Genomic DNA, 22,981 nt, shown 5'->3' with positions numbered 1-22,981 from the left:
ACACTGTCTCAGTCTCGCCCTTTGCAGCAGGAAGGTGTGTGTGCTTCTGTGTCAGTGTCACGCCTTGAGTCTCAGCCTGGATTCTCTAGTCTGTCCTGTGGTTCCTCAGCCTTTCCTCGGCTCTCTGACCTTGATACCCTGGAAATGTCAGGTCGGCCCTGTCGTAAGATGCCCTTCAGTTTGGGTGTGCCTGATGTCTCTGTGGTGACTGGCGCGACAGGGGTTCTGGCTGTGTGTCTTTGGCAGGAATGGTGCAGTGGCCATGCTGTGCTCTTCTCATGGCATCCTGTCCCATGGTACGCAATTTCCATTTGTTCCTTTGCTAGCCAGGCTGACTTTTCGAGTTTGGGAAGGTGGTGTCTGCCACTCTTCTTGACTGGTGGTTGCTCTTTTTTTCTTTTATTAAATAGATGTTTTGCGTCTGTGTAAATATCCTGATCTCCTACTGGTTTTAGATTCTTTTTTGTTTCTTAGTTGAATTATTTATTACCACCATGGCGGCCAATGGTGATTTTTCTAATCCATTGTTCTTTCTACACATTATCATTTTATTGTAATGAACAGTCTTCTCCTGTATTCATTCTTGTTAGTGTGGATTTATGAATTCATATTTTATTCAGTGGGTTCTAATCCATTACTGTCATCCTTTATCTTGATGTTCATATTGTCCCAGGTTTGATTGGCTGGTGGGAGCCTCTCCTCTTTTGTTTTTTTGATACTGGGAATTTGAGCCAGGGGTGCTCTATCACTGAGCTACATCCCCCAGTCCTTTTTTTTATTTTTTATTTTGAGGCAGGGTCTAGCTAAGTTGCCGAGCCTACCCTTGAACTTGCCATCCTCCTGCCTCAGCCTCCCGAATCACTGGGATTACAGGTGGGTGCCACTGCGACTAGTTGTGGGGACCTATTCAAATGGGCCACTATTTTCTTTTGACAGCATTGCAATACTATTTGAGCAGTTCTTTTCTTGAAACTTCTTTTTGTAAGTTTTATTGAAGTATCATTGACAAATTAGAGTGATATGTTTAAAGGTCTACTCCCAGTGCTACTCAGTTGACCTCTGTACTTGGTACTCTTTAGGCTTGGGTTTGTGAGTTTCTCTTCTTTGAAGCAAGAGCAGGTGCAGCAAGGCATTCTTGTAGTGTTTTGGAAACAATGGCCAGCAGCCCTGAGGAGTCACGGGTTGATCAAGGGTGAATCAGGTGGCTGAGGAGTCTTTCATAACAGCTTCTGGGTGTTTGAAGCACAGCTTTGAGCTTCTAGGTAAGTATACTAGTCAGATTCATGTCACTGTAATAAAGCACCTGAAGTGACTAACTTGTAAAGATAAAAGGCTCAGAGGTCTAGAAGTTCTAGTCAAAGACAGAGTGGAGGCATTGCATTGGGCCTCACTGGAGTAGGTATGTTGGTGGGCCGTGGCAGGGAGTGTGTGGAGGAACAAACTGCTCACCTCCTGGCCAGGAAGCCAAAGAGAGAAAGAAGTGGTTGGGGGTGCCACAATTCCCCTCTCGGGCACACCCACAATAACCTGAGGACCCCAGACCAGGCACCACTCTCAAAGGTTCCACCACCTCTAAGTAGCACCACCGTGGGGACCAAGCCTCTCACACACTGGGCTTTTGGGGTACACGGCAGATGTGTGCTGTAGCAGGCAGCGAGAGGCAGGCATTCCCCGCTCCTCCTGCAGGTGGTGCTGTGTGACTGTGGCCTGAACCAGAGCCTGGCCAGGGCTTCACCTTTGTGTGGTTCAAAATAAATAAATAAATAAATAAATAAATAAATAACACACACACACACACACACACAACTGGTCACATACGTTGTATAATATAAGGCTGTCTTCTTGAGATCCTTCTCCTAAAGTCAGATGTCCACCATCATTTCCAGGAAAAGGAACAGTCAGACTATGAAAAGCTGATACAGGTCTTACAGCAGGAGCAGGACATCTATGCCCAGCTGGTGAGGTCTCTGCAGGACCCAGACAGGTAAGGCCTTCTATTTGGACATCACACGCCTGTGAGTGTGGGTGAGCATGCACACAGTTTTTGGAAAAGCTGATGGACCCTGAGCCAGAGAAGCCGTCCCAACATGTGCTTAAGAAGTGTACACAGTTGTTAGGTAGTGATTGTCTCCTTACAATACCTGTTATACCTGTTTTCTATCAAGAATTGTCTGATCTTTGGCAACTAAATTAGATTAAAAATATAGTGTTTACTCATATTTCTAAATACTTTATCACATATTTAGAAAGCACTTCCCTGTGTATTATCTCACACGATCTTCACAGCTATCCTGTGAGGTAAGTGAAAATGTTCTCCCTATTTCACATGAATCCACTGACGCTAAGAGAGGTTAAGTGGCTTGTCCAAAGTCACACAGGTGTTGTGAGAACTCCGGGACACCAACATGTCTCTGTATCTTAGAGTGACTTGTGTCTGCAGGATGGCTGAAATGATTTGGTGCCAGTGAGGTGTGGGGAAGAGAGCCAGTTGTGGGCCAGGGGTCTTGGTATAGTCCTGGCTCCCCTGCCCTCTGGTTCGGTGTCCCCAGGCAATTGGCCTGCTCTGGGCCTCTGTTTGCAGGACTGGCCTCAGGGATTTCTTGCATTAAAACCTAGCTCTCTCCCCATGGGAGTGGTTCAGTTGAACGGATGTGACGTCTGGGACTTGTTTCAGAACAGTACAGAAGCAGAGGAAGTAGGTGGGGATGTCAATGGGCGGAACACGGTCAGCCCTGGCTCCCTGCTTGTTGGGATACCGAGTGGGCAGATGAGGAGGAGCTCATCCCATTACTTTGTCTTTTTGTATGTGTCCAAGGTTTTCCATAAGAAGAAGCTAAGAACCGTCACCTCTCTTTCTCTCTCATGATGCCCTTTGCTTTCACTGTGTTGCTGGGCCGTCTCTTCCTGCCTCTGCTGTCCTCTGTCCTCTGTGCTCCTGGCCCCACCTTCCTGCTGTGTCTCCCACTCCTTCTTCAGGAGTAGCTTGAGTGTCAGCCTCGTTGGGTGCCTGGCTGACCCCCAGTTCTGCTGCCCCTCTGCATCTTCTCTCTTGACTGCCTGCCTGATGCGTGGGCGTCTCTGCCGCTCCACCTGCTCTCCTGGTCTGGGAGCTTCCTCAGGACCAGGGGTTCCTCTGCCATCTGCAGCTCCCAGAGCCTGGGAAATGCTCTCTGCAGGAATGTCTGGCCCTAGCACGGATCGTCCAAGTTAGTAGATAATTTCCAGATTTTAAGATCTGAAATGAGTTTGAAAAAACCAAACACATACTGATGAAATTTGGGGCGTAGGCATCTCTGAAAGTGGGCTTTTTCAGGAAACCTCAGCAGCTGGTCTCTTTCACCAGAGGAGGGGTTCAATCATGTGGGGAAACTGCACAAATTTCACTTTAATTGCGCAGCTTCTCTGGGCGGGAGAGGTGCTGTGGGTAGATGTGCTTGCTCTCAAGCCCTCTCCACAGGAATGGCTCCGAGTTTCACAGCCTCTTTCCTAATGAATAAAAACGTGGATGGGACTGCAGTGGGTCAGGGCAGTGGATAACCCATGCTCAAAAGGTTTCTGCACATCTTCAGACTTTGTTTAGGGGTAGCCAGACCTGGTCCACATCTAGCCCTGCCACTCAGCTGCTCTGGGCTCTTGGGAGAGTGTTGTGGAGTGGGGGTGTGGCCTGCTTACCTACCTGCACAGCAGCTCACCCATCTGCTTACCTGCCAAGTGCCTGCTTGCCTTCTACTTCCCACCCACCCACCTACCCACCCTCTTCCTACCCTCCTCCTGCCCACCTACCTTACAAGGTAGTTTGGATACAAGGGATGATAGTGTGTAAATTCCTCATGCTGCCTGACACATAGTAGGTGTTCAGTAAACGTCAACACTTGTTGAGAATAAACACATGGGAAGCTTCCACGTGCCTCAGTACCCCCCATATGCATCAGCTTAGCATCCAGGCCATTTTGGGATCCTCAGCCCTGGGCATATCCAGGAGGAGCCCCCACGTCTAACTCCAGCACTGCTCTCTCTCTGGGAACTGGCAGTGGGGTGGTGGCTGCAGGCCAGGGTGTACTTGGGGTTTGCACAGACAGGGAGGAGGAGGAGGCTTGTTGGTTCTTTCACCTTTGCTTTCTATTTTTCAGTGCTCAGATGTGGGCGCTTTAGCTCATGTGACAGAAGTGCTCCTTAAGGCCTGCGGTGAAGGGTGATCAGAGCCTGACCCCCTTGGCTTTGTAGCCCAGGCCTCGCAGCCACCCCTGCATCTTGAGGGCTAGTTCAGCGACACTTCCTATAACCAAGGGCTCTCAACCTCAGCAGTACTGGGACTTGGGGCTGGATGGCTTTTTTGTCATGAGGGGCTGCCCTGTGCATTTTAGGGTGTTCAGCAGTATCCCCGGCTCTGTCCCCGGAGCACACTCACTCCCTCAACCTCTTGTGGTATCAAACATGCCACCAGGTATTGCAAAATGTCTCCCAGGGGGAGCAAAATCATTTCCAGATGAGAATCCCTCTTGTAACTCATGAGAATCAGAAATTTTGGCTCATAAATATCATCTTTTTTGTGGGAATTGTTGGGGTATGCAGGAGGAAGGAAATGGTGTTTGCCGAGTATCTAGAATGTATTAGGCACCATGCCAAGCTCTTTCCCATGTAATAGGACTATCATTTAGTCCTCAAAACAGTTCAAAGGAAAGGTATCATCCCCATTTTACAGATGAGGTGTTTGACTGACATGGCCACGGAGGCAAGGTTAAGGTTAGTGGTGGCCTGCTGTTTTGAGCTGGGCTCTCTGACTCCTCCTGCCCACCACCCCTTCTCCGGCCCCCTGCCCCAATCCGGGAGGAAGGTTGCACAGGCTTTTGTTTCTTTCTGAGCAAAGCACTTTTTACTTCTCACCTTGAGAAACTTCTGGAGCTGGGAAATGACGGGCTCCTGTGTGCACACGGCAGCTGTGTGCTTTTCACCGTGTCAGAGGTGGAAGGGGACCGTGGCAGTTAGCTTTCCCTGGCCCCGATGGCAGGAGCTTTGCTAAAACAGTCTCCCCTTTTCCTCTGGTCAAATGCCTCAGCAGCACAGCCACATCCAAGTGAGTGCTGTGCTCCTCTGGAAGGACTCCCATCAGCTGTACAAATTGATCATCGGGACCGCCAGTCGGGCCCTTGGCCATTCGTGAAGGGTGCCTTGCAGTGAACCGTCTTCAAAGCAGCAAGCATAGAAGATTGGACGGAATGGTTTACTTTCTTTCCAATATGTCTTGATTTGTGTGCCGTTCGAGGGATGGAGCTGGAGAACAGTCTCTGAAGGACCAGTGGGGTGTGAGTGTGGCACACGGATTCAGAACACTGGGGAGAATCAGATGGAAGCTTACTGGCCCTCTCCCTAGAGCAGTCTGGTAGTCATCAGTTTTGAAGCTTAGTTTCAAGGTGCCGATGGACCCTCTTAGGGAACTGTAGGATGGACGCTGGATGGGGAATGATAATATTTCTCAAGTGATTTTATAAAGGAGGCTTTCAGATTTGTTAAGGTGTTTTAGGAACCTTAAAAGTGCTTGTGTGCTTTGACCTGCTGGTAGCACTGCTTGGAATCCTTCTTAAGAAAGCAGCCCAGGGGCCAGGCCACACCTAGGTTCAGGCTGTGCAGTTGTGAGCTGGGTTTGAGTATTCAGACCTGTGCCAGTTCTCATCTGTTGAAGTCCAAGGCCTGGTGTGTGGATCTGCACTGTCCACTGGAATACCCAAGAGTGGTTAGGTCATTTAAATTTAAACTTATTTTAAATGTAATGAAATTACAAACATTCACTTCCTTGGTGCATTAAGCCACATTTCAGATGTTCAATAGGTGCATTCTAGTGGCTACTGTATTAGACCCTGCAGATACAGACTGTTTCTGTCTTCAGGGGAAGTTCTGTTAGCCAGGGCTCTCCAAGATGAGTGCACACTCTGTGAGGTGTGCGTCTGTGTGGCTTCCCCCAGGTTCTGAGCTTCTCATTCGCACATATTGTCTACACAGCTCAGCAGCGCATTATGCTGATCTGGGTGTGAAACCTGACCCTCCCTCTTCCAGAATAAAAATCCATGCACCCTGTGCAGCGTTGAGTGATTCTGTTGGCCCCTGGATTGGTCATTTTCTCTTACTGTCAACTCCCTCTGCTTTTTCTTCTCTCCTGCCCCTCCCCTTTCCCCCCAGGATGACCTCTTTGATGGGAACACAAAAGAATTCCTTTCTCTCTGAAGCCTGGGTGTAAGTGACTCTCAGACCTGGAGAGTCTCCCCTCCATCCAACCTTCTCAAGGGGTTATTCCAAACAGAGGAACATGCTAGAAAAGCAGGTTATTTCCACCTGGTTACATCTATAGCAAAACTTGGAAATGATCCAAGTGTTCTCTAATAGGGAATGAGTTAGACTAAATGGAGGGACATTCACCTGACATAATTTATACAGTCATTAAAAATGATGTTGCAAATAATTTCCACAAATGTGGGGAAATATTTAAGCAAGGAATGCACAATTCAGCATTTATTATATTAATGTTGAAATTTTCATAGAAAAAAGATTGAGGGGAAATATGGTCTGCAGTGTTTTAATTGGTAGTGGGGATCATGATAATTTTTGTTCTCTTTATACTTTTATATTTTAAATTTTCTGTGAACATTTATTTCTGTAAACATATATTTAACTTTTACAACAAGAGAAAACACAAGTAGCATAAAAATCACAGAAGGGCTTGCTGGTCTTTGCTTGTTAAAGCACTACTAGGACTATTTTAAAATTTCTGATGTCTTGTTATGTCAAGTATGGACACCGTGCAGGCAGAGTTGAACAACATTTTTGCCCTGCGGAAGCAACTGGAACGGGATGTGCTTACGTATCGGAATTTGCAAAAGAGCCTTGCGGAGCAGATCAGCGAAATTCGGAGGCGGGAAGGTACACACTCTCTTCTTTGTACTTCCCGTTGTTTTGTCCACCTGGAGAGCCTTGGGTGAACTTAAGAGAGCCCTAGATCTTCATGAGGAGGTGGAGCAGCCGCCTGCGGCTGGAGGTCATTTATGGGGTGATAGTGTTGATGTTGGCTTGCCCAGTCTTCTCTGTCTAGCTTCGGCCTTCCTAGCAGAAGAGCCCAGTAAACTGTATTAACACTGCAGAAGATCCATTGCAGGGTGGTGTCCCTACTGCTTCTGCTATTTTCTGCATCATTTGATACTCCCAATTCTAGGTAACCTCGGGGACTTGCAAACCCCTCCCTCTCTCCCTGCCTACCCCCTCATTGACTGGCTCAGTTTCCCATGGAACCCCTGCAGAGGGTCCGGAACGGCAGACACGAAACATGCTTAGCATTGCAGGGTGGCTTCATTCAGGGAGGGCTACAGGAAGAGACCCCTTGTGGCCCTGCTGAGTTCTCATCATGTGTATCTGGCCTTGTCCTGTGCTAGACTGAAGCTCTGAAGTCTGGGTGGTGCTTATTGCTTTCTGTAGCTCTAGCTCAGTGCCTGGCACACATGGTAGGAACTGGTTATGGCCGTGGTGGGTTGACATTTCTTGGACTCCTGCTGTGTACAGGGCATAGGCTTTTACTATGCTCCGCCCTTCTCACCCGATTCTCACAGTCACCCCATTAGGCACAAGTGAGGAAGCTGAGCTGGGGGTGGGTTGGGTGGATTTGCCTGGATGTGAGCCAGGGTGTCCTGAGGTCTGGCTCTTCCTGTCATTGCCACTGTCATGGTGCTCCAGCACTTAGCCATGTGTATTTTCAGATGAGCTACTGTTTGTACTTGTGGCTTTCTCAGGAAATGTCTTCCCTCTCCTCTGCTTCTGCCCCTTCTGTTAGAATGTGTCCTTTACTGCAGAGGAAGCCAATGACACATTCTAACCGAGGTGACCGAGGCGCTGTTGTCTTGGCTCCAGCAGGCCGCTTCTGCACTTGGTGTACTCGCTTCCACAAGGGCTCTGGGGCCAGTAAAAATACATCAGGCACTTTTATTTCCCTTGAGTTCTACCCTTGGGGTCACATCTCATTTTCCCATATTCTCACCTAAACAGAATCACGCTCATTTAAACTGGAATCACCATTTGCTTATGCCATTCAGAATGGTCTCCAGACCCAGCACTTGATATGCAGATTATAATTCAGAATTGGCCAACTAAAGCCTACAGCCCCAGATGAAACCATGCACTGAGATGGCAGCCTGTGGAGCAAGGGAAGGTTACTTTTGCTCCAGAGGTGGTGTTGGAAACTCCCACGTGCTTCTGTGCCCTCACCCACCCTCCACAGAGTGCTTTAGGTGGATGGAGCTGGGATTGGTCCCCGAAAATCTGTTCTGATGTTCTTCCTTTCACCCCCCCACTTTGTTTTTGGACAGAAGAACCATTTTCATTTTATAGTGATCAAACGTCTTATCTAAGTATTTGCCTTGAAGAAAACAGTCAGTTTCAAGTGGAGCATTTTTCTCAAGAAGAACTTAAGAAAAAGGTATTGACTTAATAACTTTCTTTCTTTCCTTTTTTCAATTTGTTGTCTCTGGGTTCCTGATCACAGAGGTGTGATTCTGAAAGTCCCTTTACTCCTGTCATCCAGGGACAGCTCTTAGCCCCTCCACACAGAGTGAACTTCCTTCCCCTTGGGCGAAGGTGTACCCAGTTCAAATTGCTGTCCTCCCATTCGTGAGGGGCTGTAATTATTTGTCCCTAGGCTATGAGCATCTCAACCTTAGTGATCATGTCTTATTTATTTCTAATGTCCCAGGGCCTGCACACAATAGTAGGAGCTAATAGATGGTTTTTGAATGAATATGGTTCCAGTTTGATCAATGCGGGAAAGGATTTTCAGTTTGTCGATAGGTGGTATGATGAGAGTGGTTTCAGGGTTCTAAGAATCCTGGTTAAGAATAAGCCATGTGAACACAGAGGAGATTGTTGTACATTGTGAAATTATCACATACATGGGACAGAGATTCAGTTTCTTTCATGTAATAATTCACATTCTGACCAAGAGGACAGAAATGGGAACAAATAATTGCAGGACGGAGTGCAGAGGTTGCTGTGTGAGGCAGCTGCTCGAGGTGCAGAGACAGCAGAGGAGAGTTCATTGCTGCTTGCCTGATCGAGGGAAGCTTCCCAACAGAAGTGACATTCCAAGTGGGTTTTGAAGGATAAATAGGAGTGTATCCAGGTGGACGGTTTTCTCAATGGAGAGAAAGCAGAACATGTAAGGCAGCGATGTAAGTAATAGCAAGGAGAACCATAAGACGTTGTGTATTTTGGGGGCTGGGGTTGTAGCTCAGTGGTAGAGCACTTACCTAGCATTTGTGAGGCCCTGGGTTTGATCCTCAGCACCGCATAAAAGGTAAAATAAATAAAAGAAAGGTATTGTGTCCATAAAACAACAACAACAAAGAATTTGGGTATTTCTGGAGGAGCGGGGCAAGGAGTCTAGAGTCAGCTCTTTTTTTTTTAATTGTTTTTTTAGTTGTAGATGGACACAATATTTGTATTTTATTTATTTATTTTTACGTGGTACTGAGGATCGAACCCAGTGCCTCATGCGTGTGAGGCGAGCGCTCTACCACTGAGCCCCAGCCCCAGCCCTCAGCTGTGTTTTTTGAAGATGAGGAAAGTGGAGATGGTGGTAGCTGCTGTGCTGTGGCCAGGGCAGCACGTAGTCGCGTGAGTCATGTAGAATGTCGCGCTCTTCCCACCATATCCTCCCTGAGGATAAAATTTATTCGTGTTCAAAATACATCAAATATACCCACCATGTGTAGTGAGGGTGGGGTTTTCCACTTTATTTGAAGGCCCAGTGACCACTCCCATTAAGAAGAGTTTGAAAAGTCACAGGGAATTGAAGCTGGTGGGGAACGAAGGTGGTGGCTGCTCAGTTGCCCCTGCAGCTGACCTGTACTGCGGGAGGAGCCCTGGACCTGGAACCTGAGGGGGTCTTCCTTCTGTCCTGGTTCCCTCTGGGGACAGTTGTTCCTTCCTACCTGAGCTGGCACTGTGGCTGTTCCTTTTCATGCGGTTCCCTATATGCTGCCACACTGGGACCCTGGGAAGTTAGTGTCTTTGCATCTCTGGTTCCTAGCTGTAAGGTGGGGATTCTTATGCCATCCTGTCCTCTGCCTCAGGATCCTTGAGGGACCGATTGACTAACTTGCAGAAGTATGTTAGCAGCCATAAACATTCTTTGTAATGGACGGCTGTCATTACTGACACTGCTAGGTGAAAGGAAGGTCTGTGCTGTAAAATAAGGCCCTGGCACAGTTGTAGAAACTTCACCACTGGGGTGTTTTTCCTCCAGAGGCCTCCAATGCAAGGCAGAGATAGCGTTGGCTGTCATTGACTGAGCCGGTGTCAGGGACATGGTCATGGTGAGTTCTCACAGTAACCCATCCGACAGATGAGAAACTGAAGCTTAGATTAGGCAGCTTGCTGAGGATCACTTTGCCTTAAAGCCGTGGCTCCACCTCCCTGCTCTTATCTCTCAGGTCAGCGAACTTATACAGCTGGTGAAGGAACTCTACACAGACAACCAGCGTCTGAAGAAAACCTTTTTTGATCTCTCCTGTGAGGGTTTCCAGGGAAATGGCAGACCTGAGTCAACAGAACAAAGAGAGGTAAGGAGCAGCATTCTCATTGTCATGTGCTAATTGCTGAAATTTACTAACCCCAAACATTTCTCAAGACTGCCTCTGTTCTGGGGAGGTCTGTAACTGAAACTTTCTTTCTTCTGTGGGCGGGTGTTGAGGACCTTGTTAGGTCAGCAGGTGTGTCCACAGGCATCCTACAGTTCAGTTCCTGTCTCCATGGATCGCTATTGGGATGCTTTCGACAATTGTCCCACTCTGGGATCTGTGCTGCAGATGGCACAGCTGGATGAGTGTTGTGGTCTCAGAGGGATCTAGAGAGTTTCCAAATCACCCAGATAATTTGGGTAGTGTAGATACAGCCTTAGTGAATCCATTCACATTCAAATACATGTGCAATTATATACTTGCCCTGAAAATTCACCTGGATGACTTCTGGGTCTCAGTGCTGATCTTTGTGCTGTGTTGTCTCTGGTTTTCTCTGCTCCTAACCTGCGCTGTATAGTGGGAGGACCCTGAAGTCGTGCTGGCAGGGAGGAGGATGTGATTTTCTTCCTCCAGTCCCTGGCTTGCCCCGCTCTCCCCAGGAGGGTTGCTCCATGCACAGAAGACTGGGACTGTTGCCATCAGGTACAGAAGGACCTTTTTGTACTTGGGTCCCTCGTGAGCAAAACCACAATCTTCTCAGTTGGGGTTGTCTGGAACTCAGCCTGGAGCATCAGGAAAGTGCAGGTCCCACATTCATAGTCAACGTCATTTTTTGGGAAAGATTTGTCAGCCTTAAGTTGTCTCCTTCCGCCTTCAAAGTGGGAGCTGCTCACAGGTATTTATGCTGCGCTCTGGCCATCTGCTTTCTTTGAGACAGGGAATATTATTGATCTTGGCCTCCAGGGCTCAGATAATTTTGAAAACCGAGAGTAACTGCAATCCATTTAGGGAAAACAAGTCTCCTGGTTCACTTCCTCCAAGGCAGCATGCTTAATAAGCAGCTCTTTCTTCACCGACTCCATTTGAGTCGTAAATGGCGAGTTTTGTTTGTTCATTTGTCCTTTGAAAAAAATCTGTTAAATGTCCCATTATGTCCTTTGGAGAACAGAGGCTTTTTCCTCTGCCCACTCTAAGATCTTAATACCAGCCGATTCAGATTTGAGTCATTTGTCAGGTTGCACTTCAATTTGATGTTCTCAGTGAATAGCCCTGTCCTTTATAGCACAGCTGCCATCTCCCCCGGGCAGGGGATAGGAGATGGCCATGGGGAAGATGGTGTGCCTATTATAATCTGGAGCTGAGGGAGCAGAGGAGGCGGGGAGGGGGACAGCAAGGGGAGCCTGCTGTTCTTCTGGAGGCTGTGTGGGACTCCTTCAGCGAGGAGCAAGGCAGACATGCATACAAGTTCCACAGTGTTTTCTGAGCAGCAGGACTTGTGGGGTGGGGGCTGGGCACGATCCTGCTCCTTAGGAGCCTGTAAATCAAAAAAGGAGAGGAGGGAAGAAGCAAATATATTTTTTTTCTTTTTTTTAAAAAATTTTTATTGTTGGTTGTTCAAAACATTACATAGTTCTTGATATATCATATTTCACACTTTGATTCAAGTGGGTTATGAACTCCCATTTTTACCCCGTATACAGATTGCAGAATCACATCAGTTACACATCCATTGATTTACATATTGCCATACTAGTGTCTGTTGTATTCTGCTGCCTTTCCTATCCTCTACTATCGCAAATATATTTTGTGTCTTTAAACTTCAGAAAATAGAGAAAAGAAATGACCCCTAATCCTGACACTCTGAGAGGCCTAATTAATTACCATTTTGGAATTGTTCCTTCCATATTTGTGTACACGCACGCAATTAGACTCTAATACGGTTTTGTATCTTGTTTCTTCCAGTTGCCATCAAGTCATAGCTCTTCTCCCATCTTATGAATGCATTGAAATATAACTGCCTCACTCTCGTTGGACATGTAGATTGTTTCGAGTGATTAACTGTTTTAAATTACATATTGATTGTCTTTGTACACAGATCATCTTCTGTGTTTAGGAGTTTTTTCCTTGGACTGTATTCCTAGATATGTAATTTCAGGGTCAAAGGACAGCTATAGCTATACAGTGAGCATTCAAATTATTTTCATATACCCTCTTCCAACAATTGTTAATTTGAAGAAGGGTAAAAGTGGTTGGATGCCTGACAGTTGGTTGAGTTCCTCTCCTGACTCCCCGTTTGGAAGCACACCAGCTGGGAGGGGCACGCCTTCCCTGCATGCATGGGGTTCACGCAGAAGCCACCAGACAGAGACCAAGAGTGGGCCTGGCCTGTTCATGTGTTCACTCTCTACTGAGCTGGCCCCCCTTTTCTTATATCTATTCACTGATCCTTAATTGATATAGCATCAGGAGAATTTGCTGGACAATTGCTGTACAGGAGCAGTTTCAGCAGGTTCAGCCAGGGTGGTGAGCGTCCAACAAACCATGAAGCATGCAGCGCCTGGGACAGCCATCTCTAGGTGGCAGGATGGTGTAAGGCACAGGTACCAGAACATCACAAGTGATCAGAAAAGCTGGTCACTCCCGTTACTTACTTGTGTGGCTATACTGTCATTCTTAGGTGTGGTTAGAGTGCTGAAGTATTTTTGTTTTGTTTTTGTTTTTTTGCATGGAGAGAAAACATGGATAAAGGAGCAGAATTTAATTGAGCTCAGGTATTTCTAGGATTGTCATGTTGAACAGAAAATAGACCTCCTGTGACTTTAGAGAGCAGAGATAGTGCTCAGAAGTAGAAGATGGTTGTTAAATAGTCCCTTACCAATAATGGGGTACATTTTGGTTGGTTGAAGTGGATTTAATTTTATTAAAAGAAGGAACTTTCCAACAATTCACCTGTGTAAGATATTATGAATTTTAAATGCTTTATAAAGCCCTTGGCACTGCCTGGCACATAGTAGACACTCAATAAAACACAGCTATTTTTATTTTACTGTTTTAGTAAGTTAGTGTCAGAGTAGGAATTAGTAGCCATCTCTGGCTCTGTTTGGAGTTGTCTTTAAGTTTAGCAGTCATGTGAATTTCCTGGGGATCTTGTTAAGATGCAGATTCTGGTCCTGTAAGCCTGGCATGGGGCCTGGGAGTCTGCATTTCTGACAAGCTTCTGGATGGTGACGCACTGTTGCTAAGGAGCACACTGAGTAGCAAGAGCAGACATACTTCTGAAAACCGCTTGGTTCTGGTTCCGTCTCGCTCGGGTCTTTATTCATTCTTTTGTCCTTGCAATAGTGTTTTTTGGAGCACCAGGCATTGGTGTTGAAACCGTGAACACAAACATGACCCCTGCTGTGCCTAGCATGACAGCGACGAGCAGAGGGGCAGTTGGAGCAGTGTGGCCAGAGCTGTGCTGGGGTGAACGCCGAACCAGGGGAGCATGTGGCTGGTGCCTGCAGGGAGCAGGAGGCCGAGGAGGGGCAGCTGCAAAGCCACCAGGAAGAAAGAGCGCAGGGGGCAGGACCAGGAGAGCAGAGTTCCCGATGGTGTTACTTAAGGAGTGAGCGGCCAGGCAACAGCGGGCTTCCAGGGAGTCACATGACCTGTGCCCTTTGTCAGGGTGACAGGGACAGCCAGCTTCAGTGTATGGAGACTGTCCAGGGAGCCCTGGGAGGCGTGGCGGCCCCTTCTCCAGCTGGTGGCTGGGCTGGAGGCAGAGCCCCGCTGCAGTGACGTGGTTCTTTCTGACATCTTCTGTGTCTTCGGAAACTACTAAGTCATACGTGGCATTTGGGCCATTTATCTTTGTCCCCAACGTTTAGTTTTCTGATCATTGTTGAAAAATGAGTGTTTATTTTTAATTTCCATCAAGTCAAGCAGAGGTGAAGAGAAGTGAAAGTTAGCGTTTATCTCGGCGCCTCGAGTAATGGCGGGTTGTGGTTCTGAAATGCAGAAGGGCTTCAGAGCTGTTGCTGTCTCACCTTGGAATGGTGAGTGTTAAGTTCCTTTGCTCAGCTAGATTTAGGGGAACTCTTCTCCTGGCCACAGGCGGCAGGGAGGGCCATCTCCTCCCTTGTCCCTCACCCCATGTGGATTTTACCTCCTAATCCAGAAGGTCTTTGAGGAACTTTCATGGGCAATTTCTGAAGGCAGAAAAGCCACATTCAGGAGGTAAGAAGAACACTTTCTAGAAGCTTGGAGAACAACAGAGAGGACTTTTGTTAGTTGTTTTTATTTTATTGTTTTAAAAAGATGAGAGAGGCTAGCCAGGAGTGGTGGTCCACACCAGTAATCCCAGCGGCTTGGGAGGCTGAGGCAGGAGGATCGCCTGTTCAAAATAGCTGTAGCAACTTAGCGAGGCCCTAAGCAACTCAGTGAGACCCTGTCTCTAAATAAAACATAGAAAAGGGCTGGGATGTGGCTCAGTGGTTGAGTGCCCCTGGGTTCAATCTCTAGTACCAAAAAAAAAAAAAAAAAAAAAAAAGATAAGAGGCTACTTCCTACTTCCCAACATTTTATTTAAAAAAAACTCAGATACAGCAAAATGAAAAGAATATTATAGTGAACACCTGAGGTTCCCTCTCCTATTATATTATCGTTTCCCACTCATCCACCATCATCCATCTTATCTCTTTTTAAAATTAAATGTATTTTAATTGACACATAAAAATAAAAATTATAGATGTTACTAACATGTGATGTTTTGGTACGTGTATATATAACATAATATTTAAGCCAAGTTGTACGTATCTATTTCCTCAAACATTTAATATTTCTTCATAATGAAAACTTTCATGATCCTTGCTTCTAGTTTTATGTTGTTCATTACTGCTATGTCCAGTCAGCCTCTTGCTCCTGTAGAATTGTACCTCAGTACCTACCCACAAATCTCCTCCTTTCCTCTTCCCCTCTGCTCTCCAAGACTCTGCTAATCACTTTCTACTCTTAATTTCTATGAAATCAACTTTTTAAGATTCTGCATGAGTGAGAGATCATGGAGCACCTGATTTGCTACCTGAATGCCGTTAACGTTTCCCACTTGTCCATTATCACTCCATTTTCTTTTTGATAAGTTTTTTTTTTTTTAATTGCAAACATAAGTCTAAATACTTCAGCATGCATATATTTAAACTCTAGTTTTAGCTTTATGTTTATAGTTTATTTTTCTTTTAAGGTCTTATTTGCAAACAGTGATATACAGACTGCATTTGCTCTGTTTTATAAATGTGTGTACCTGTGACCCAAACCCCATAAAGATCCCTTGTTTCCCTTCTTGTCAGTCCCACCTCCACCCAACCCCAGCTGCTGCTCTTATTTTGTCCCGGGTTAATTTTATCTTGCTGTGGATTAATTTTGTCTATACTAGACCTTTGTATAAATGGAATCACACATCTTTTGTGTCCGCTTTTCTTCTGGTCAGCATGTTTTGGAGGTGATCTGTGTTCTTACATAAGTCACCGGTTCTTTTTTGTGGCTAAGTGGTATTCCATCATATGAATACGTGACACATTTGTGTATTTATCTGCTCTGAATAGACATTGGGTAAAGGTATTGTGAACACGTACAAGTCTTTGGGTGGACATGCTCCCCCCCACACCCGATTAAACCTGGAAGTAGAATTCCTGGGTTATAGTTTTATAAGGAATTGCCAGTACTTTTTCTGAAGTGGGTTAACATTTTAATGCTCTTGCCAACAAGTTTGATAGTCCTAGTTGGTCTGTATCACTTAGAATGTTTTCATAACAAGGAAAGAAGCCAGTAGAGAGAGTGTTCCTCACTCCCTGTATCTGTGAACTTTTATGCCTTAACAAGAACCTGGGCTCTGTATAATGCTTCACAGGATAAACAGATGATTGTGTACTTGGATGTGAGTATGTTGGATGTATTTTGAACCTGAAAGGTTTCTATAAAGTGACTTTCTAAAGTCAGTTTGCTTTGTTTTGTTTTTCTTCTTCCAAAACAAGGTTTTTCCTCAAAAAGGGAAGGTTGAAAGAATTGAAGTTGGACTGGGAGAGTTATGGGTGTAATGGGCTGAGTGTAGAACGCATAAAATAAAATTGTGGAGATAGAACCGTAAGTAGCTCATATAGTGTGCCACAAGTGAACCAGTCCTCTCTAGTTTTAACACCTTCAGTGCAGAGCCAGCTACTTCGTCCATGAGAGGAGGGTTTGAAGCAGCTTTGATTGACTGGGCTCCTTCCTGGAGTGGCTTCCTCTTCTTTTACTTTGATCTGGTTAATCCTACTGTTCCATAGCTGGGATTTTTGCTCTCCTGGAGAGCTGAGGTCTGACTTTCTGGAGAACTTTGTCCTGTCCTTTCCAGAAGATGGCAACGCAGAAGCTTTGGGTTTTGTACTTCTTTAAAGCATTTGAGGTTTATGCAGTCTTTATAAATATCTGTCCTTCATTTCCACAAGCATAAAGTTATCATCAGGCAAGCTTGGTACTCTCCTCATTAGTGATGAGGACTTTTTGTCAGCAAACTGACAGTATTGCTGGGACTGTCCATCTCAGATGTGTGACAGTCTAACAACAGCTTTATGACCTGTGCTAAATAGGAGACATGATGCATAAATTGGGTACAGCACTTATTGCTTTTTTGCTATTTGATATGTTCAATTCCATCAGTAGCCATTTTCCAAAATCTTGTTACTTTTATATAATCCAAAAGTGGATTTAGCAAAGGCAGAAATGGCAGCAGCACAACAGACAGCATATTCAATTTACAGCAGTGCAGACAGACCGTGCGAGGGCAGAGAAAGCTGACAGTGATTTCTTGGGGAATTTGTCCTTAAATTATGCTGATTCTAGGCAGCTGCATGTGATTGACAGAACCAGCACCTCTAACTTTGGCTAATTTTTATTTCATGGCTTTGGCATTTGTTTCTGCCTTTTTTTGTTTGTTTTTTGCTCTGCATTTTAAAAAACAGACGTCACCGGGCTGTTTGTGCACATTCATGCTGCACACTTTTTTTGGGTTGCATTTTAAAACCATCCCATGCTTCATGCCATGTAGCTTCTAGCTAGCAAGGAGGACGAGGACACGATCAAAATTGGAGAGGATGACGAGAATAATTTCCAGAATGACCAGCATTTGGAGCAGAGTAATGAGGTAGGAACATGGCAGTTAACTCCTTCTGCCATCTGCCCCACTCTTGTGCACAAGCCAGGCTTCGGTCTGGAGGGAGTCCAGTGGGTTTTCTGTTCATCCCCCCCATGTTGAGTGCCTACTGTGCCAGTGGGGAGCAGCTCTCTCTATTTGAAGTTACAACCTGGGTGATAGAGTCCTTTGGGAAGCACCTGGGCTGTTATATAGTTGCAGATAAAAATGAGAGTTTTGGAATGGCAGTGCTTGCGGGGTGGGCCTGGAGAGAAGTTTGGAGAGCTAGCCCAGCCCATTCATTTTACGCACTGGACACTGACCTGTGAGGGGAGGTGCTTTATGAAGGACACAGAGTAACTAAGTGACAGAGTCATGTCTAGATTACGACAAACTCTTGGATCATTTGATTGCAGTGTAAGGGTCACCAGTGGAGTGGAATGGCCCTCTGCAGTCTCTTGGAACCCAGAATGGTATGATTTGAGCATTAGGAGAATTTGACCCCCATCCACAAAGAATACTCTTCTAGCCACATTGCTCCCCAACATTTGGAGTAGACAGTCTTCCAGGTTGAAAGGCTCTTGGAAGCTGAGATGTGGTGAGCAATAGCAGGCTGCAGGTTTGGCCTTTTGGTCAGTGTTCAAGTTTATGGAGTCGTGAATGGGAGAAAATGAACTACCAGATAGTTTTGGAGAGCAAAGCAATTAAAATATGGGAGCTTTGGGGGACTGGGGATACAGCTCAGTTAGTAGAGTGCTTGCCTCATCTGCACAAGGCCATGGATTCAAACCCCAGTACCACCACCAAAAAAAAAGGAGTTTTGGGTCAGCCCTTATTTTGAGTCTGGCTGTGGTTCCATTGTCTCTGTGACCTTGGCTGGCCTTTGCTTGGCTGAGTTTCCTCAGCAATGAGGATAGTAACACTTCCTTTTAGGATTGTTATGACACTTAAATAGGCATGTAATAAATGACAATAACTGCTATTTTTATTATTGCATTCTAGACTTTTCCTTCTTTGGATTTTGCTTATTTGAAAGATTTAATAACTAAAATGGTGGCAAACAAGACCTATAAATAACAGCTCATTTGTGTGGGTCTTGTCTTCCACTTAAAAAACCTTAATCATTTTTCCAATGTGAGAGATGGGGTGATGGCTAGTGTGTATTTCACTAACAGTAATGAAGTCAAGAGGAGTTATTTATAGACCATAGAAGAAATTTACAGCTTTGACGATGGGAGGAGGAATGCTAATTGTAGCACCTCGAGACATGCCTGGAACAGGCTCCAGCTGGACGCCTCCTTGGTGCCACTCTGCTGGGACCCTCCCTGACCACGAAGGTGGTTCTGTGAATGACATCTCCGGGGGAATTAGGAACTCTCCACCTTCCTAATGAGACACTTCAGTACTGTGTTCATTAGTGAGAGTCTGTAAAGAGTAAGCCGGATTTCTGGCATATAATAAGGGACGTAATGTCTCAAGACTAATAATAAACATCCACAGTGTTGTTGAGGACACAGGTTCTGTGGAACCTCCTTCTAAGGAGGGGGCCATGGGGCAGGAGGACACTTGTGCAATGTGCACCTGTAGTGAGAGGACTTTTAACCTGACAGGGTCGTCTCATTTCATTCTCCAGACCACTTTGGGAGGTAGCACGACGGCCCTCAGTTTGTAGATGAGGAAACTGAGCCGAGGAGAAGGGATGTAAACGGCTCCCTGTGTGTCTGCGTCTCCTCCTCTTTTCCCCTGTCCCGTTCCCCTTCCCTGTGCTCACTTGCGTTCACACCTGTGCTCTCCGTCTCCACGTTTTCTCATCCATGCGCCTCCTTCTCCACATTCCATTGTTTGACTGAATACTTATATTTGCAGATCACTGAGGACTATGCCAAATTAGGCAACAAAAATGGATATTTAAGACACACGGATTCCAATATTTTAGACTATGAAGGAGCCCACAAGCCTGGCTGCCCCGGAGACCAGAGCCAGGAAGCAGGGGAGCTCTTGGGTCTGCTTGCCCCTTTCTTGCACGAGAAGGCTGCATTGTCACTGGAATCCAGGTAGGACACGACCCGGGCCTGGTTTAAGGGGAGAAGGTGCTCGTTCTGCCCAGTGGATCTGGGTGATGGAGCTGGGCAGGGCACCTGAGAGCTCCTGAAGGGACTGGAGGGATCTTGCCAGTCCTGCAATTAACTGATCGGGCTAGAGGCTGTGAGGGGCCCTCCCAGCGCCTCCTGCAAGCCCTTTGTGAAGAGGGAGAGAAGGCTTTCCTTGAGAATGGTTCCTCGGAGTCCCGGAAAGGGCCTCTTGACTGTTGGGAGAGGAATCAGCTCTATCGAAACCTCCAGTTTCTACAACAGCTTGAAAAATAAGTTGCAGTTGTTGGGAGAGGAATCAGCTCTATCGAAACCTCCAGTTTCTACAACAGCTTGAAAAATACGTTGCTCTACGGACTTCTCTTCAGTGGAGAAGAGGGCTGCAGTGTTCTGTTTTTGTGCTCGGCAAAGCTGCCCTCCCTACTCACTGACGTCTTAACATTGCCTAGCGTGAGGCCTCCTGGGGGACATGCCCAGTGGCTATTCTGGTTTATAGGATAGTGAGGTTACCAGAGCTGGTACTTGAGAAATAGAGCATTTTATAAGCACCAGCAGGCTTGGCATCAGAATTACGAGATACTGCTGTCTCTGAGGACCACAGGAATGCTCTCGGGTGGTGTGAACTGGTTGTTCTCGGCTGGTGTGAACAGAGGGCAGAGGCGGATGGGAAGGGTGCTCCTTGCCCCAGGGGTCAGGAGATCTTCAGCCCCAACCAAAGATCAGGCAAGCACGGGGGGCCCCACCTGGTGAGCCGGCACTGTAAGCAGGCTGGCAGCGCCTGCGCTCAGTTACCTGCTCCTTCCCTGGCACCCTTGTAGGTCTGTCTGTTCCATAGGCTTCCAGGCCCTTGCTGGTCAGTTCTGGTGTTAACGGCTTTCTTTGTGCCAGTGCAAATCCACTGCCCCACTCATCGTTACTGCTCACTGTCCTTCACCTCACCAGTGACCCTGACAGTAGAGCTATGGTTCCAAGGGCCCTGCTGACGTCCTGAGCTGCACACACTCTGCCAGGCCCCTCATGCCAGCTTTGCATGCTCCTGTCAGTGATCTTTTTATAAAGATAAGAGCTGAAACCTGGGGACTTGATATTTCTCTAGCTAGTTAGTGGCAGAGCCATTAAAGCATTTTCTGGGGAGATACTCAGTATTCTTACTGGTAGGGCAAATACCAGTCTTCTGTCTAGAAATTCCTCCCAACAAGGAGGTGTTTCACTGCACTGGAAAAAACAGTGGGAGTGGGATGGGCCTGGGCCCCGTTAGCTGCACCATTCAGGTCTCGTGCTGTCTCTCCCACCTCAGTTTCTTCATCAGCACAGTGTGTGGGGGGTGGTGCTTCTTTACCCCACGGGGCTGAAGGAGCGCTGCTGGCTGCTGCTGCCATTCCCCACCCCGAGACCTAGGTTCGCATTGACCTGTTGCATCCCAGCCCTCCTCAAGGACTCGATTGGCCAGGTACTTGTGTTACACACATTCATAGGACTTGCCACGTTTCATATTTATTCTCACTCGTTCCAGGGTGAGTGCTCGGCCTGGCACAGTCAGGCTGGTTTGCAGCTTTTCTTCCCTCTTTGTCCACCTGACTGATGACCGTGCTGTTTATGTCATGGAGAAGACAGCAACAGTTCAGTTCAAACCCTTGCTTGCCTCTGGAGGTGCAAACTCTGTCTTTCCTACTGTGGGAGTAGAAGAAGAGTCCCTGCTCCTAGTCACCACCAGCTTTCCCCTTGTGGTTTAATTCCTGTCCTCTCTGAGTCCTCTCTCTTTTCTGAATCATTCATTGTTTTCCTCTCATTGAACCATTTTCCAGAAGCATAAGACATGCCTTGACATCAGACATGTGGGAAAAGTACCCCCGTGCCCTGATTTTCGTCCATTCTAGTGACTATACCATTTCTTTATTTCCGTGTTTCATTCAAGCCAAGGTATCTCAAAGAAACGTCTGTGTTCACCATGTGTGTGCTCTTCCTCCATTTGCTGCCTATCCCATCGTAAGTGCTTTCATACCCTCAGTCCACTTATCAAGGTCAGCAGTGATTTCCAGACTGTGAGATCTGGGCTCAGATCTCCCTGGCCTTCTGTTTTCCTTCTGCCCACGGCGCTTCCTCAGACTCCCGTGTTGGAGAACGTCAGTGCATCCCAGAGCTGCATTCTCAGCCCCTTCTTTTCCCCATCTCTCCTCCTGTAACCCAGAACACGCAGGGCTTCTGCCCTTGGCATCTTCCCCTGCCACAAAACCCAGTCAGTGTTCCCATCCGCTTCTTCCCTGTTCCTCCTCATGTCTGTTAATAGCATTGCTATCCACTTAATTGCTGTGGGCAAGAGTGTAGCTTCCTCCAGCCCCATATCCATCAGCAAATCCTCCTGGGTCCATTTTAAGACGGGCTATATTCCTGGTTCAGCCACTTCATCTCCCCGCACCTACCTTTGTCCAAGCTGCTGTTATCTCCTGCTTGGGCTCCCCAACTGCACACCTCCTTGCCTGTAGCCACTTCTATAGCCACCTCTGCCCCTCCATAGTCCTCCACAGAGCAGCAAGAGCTTTTAGAAACCTAGGTCAGATCATGTCTCTTCCGTTCTTAAAACTCTCCAGTGGGTCTCTGTTGCCCCTGGAGGTAGATAGGAGATGCTCAGCTGCCTCTCTGTTCCTCTGCCTTCGTCACTCACTCTAGTTCACTGGGCCCCAGACTCCCAGCTGAACCCTGTTACCGTTCCACATCCATCCAGGCTTGTTCTCACCAACAGGCCTTGTGACAGCTGTTCCCTCTACCTGGAGTGCCCTGTGCCTGGTGTGCAGGCCTGGCCGTGTCTTGGCTGGGTGTCAGTTCTGTAGCATGGCCTTTCTCGACCAGTCCATCCAAAGAGCATCCCTGTTTCTCTGCTTTACCTTCAGATTCACTCCTCCTCCCTTCTTCCCTTCTAGTCATGGTACTTTTCATCCCTTCCTGTCTTCTTTAGTTCTAGTGTGTGTGTCAGAGTTTGTCTGTCTCGTCCTTAATGACAGGTAAGCTCTGTTTCTCTTTTACCATGTGTAACTGCTGCCTTGCGTGTCAGATGAAGAGTACTCAGTAAATGTTTGAATAAACTTTCAGACAATTAAAAGCTTAACATTATAGCAGAAGGTGAGTCTAGAAAACTGGAGACAGTTGGTGCTTCTTGGGAGTCAGAAAGTTCTGTGTTCTAATATTTTGCTACAGGATCCTCAATCTTTGTGAGCCCATTTCTTCACCTATAAAATGTGGTTACTGATAGTTCC

General features: G+C 46.7%; 1 protein-coding gene across 8 annotated transcripts in view; it reads left to right on the top strand.

Annotated features, from left to right (window-relative positions):
• The window catches only part of Cdk5rap2 (CDK5 regulatory subunit associated protein 2), a 194,481-nt gene that overhangs the window by 99,981 nt on the left and 71,519 nt on the right, over window positions 1–22,981 (top strand). For 6 of the 8 annotated variants that reach the window (XM_046451711.2, XM_046451710.2, XM_046451706.2 and 3 more), the window contains 6 exons: window positions 1,887–1,984; window positions 6,782–6,912; window positions 8,346–8,455; window positions 10,467–10,595; window positions 17,557–17,652; window positions 19,507–19,694. In XM_046451711.2, coding sequence (XP_046307667.1) covers window positions 1,887–1,984; window positions 6,782–6,912; window positions 8,346–8,455; window positions 10,467–10,595; window positions 17,557–17,652; window positions 19,507–19,694 — 752 coding nt within the window. The remainder of the gene's footprint in view (window positions 1–1,886; window positions 1,985–6,781; window positions 6,913–8,345; window positions 8,456–10,466; window positions 10,596–17,556; window positions 17,653–19,506; window positions 19,695–22,981) is intronic. The other 2 variants (XM_058581650.1, XM_046451709.2) reach the window with 1 other exon arrangement.

This window comes from Marmota monax, unplaced genomic scaffold, assembly GCF_021218885.2.
Source record: "Marmota monax isolate L192 unplaced genomic scaffold, Marmota_monax_Labrador192_F-V1.1 WCK01_AAM20220418_F8-fsc00020, whole genome shotgun sequence".
NCBI classification, from domain to species: Eukaryota; Metazoa; Chordata; class Mammalia; order Rodentia; family Sciuridae; genus Marmota; species Marmota monax.
This window is presented reverse-complemented; position numbering and strand designations above follow the sequence as displayed.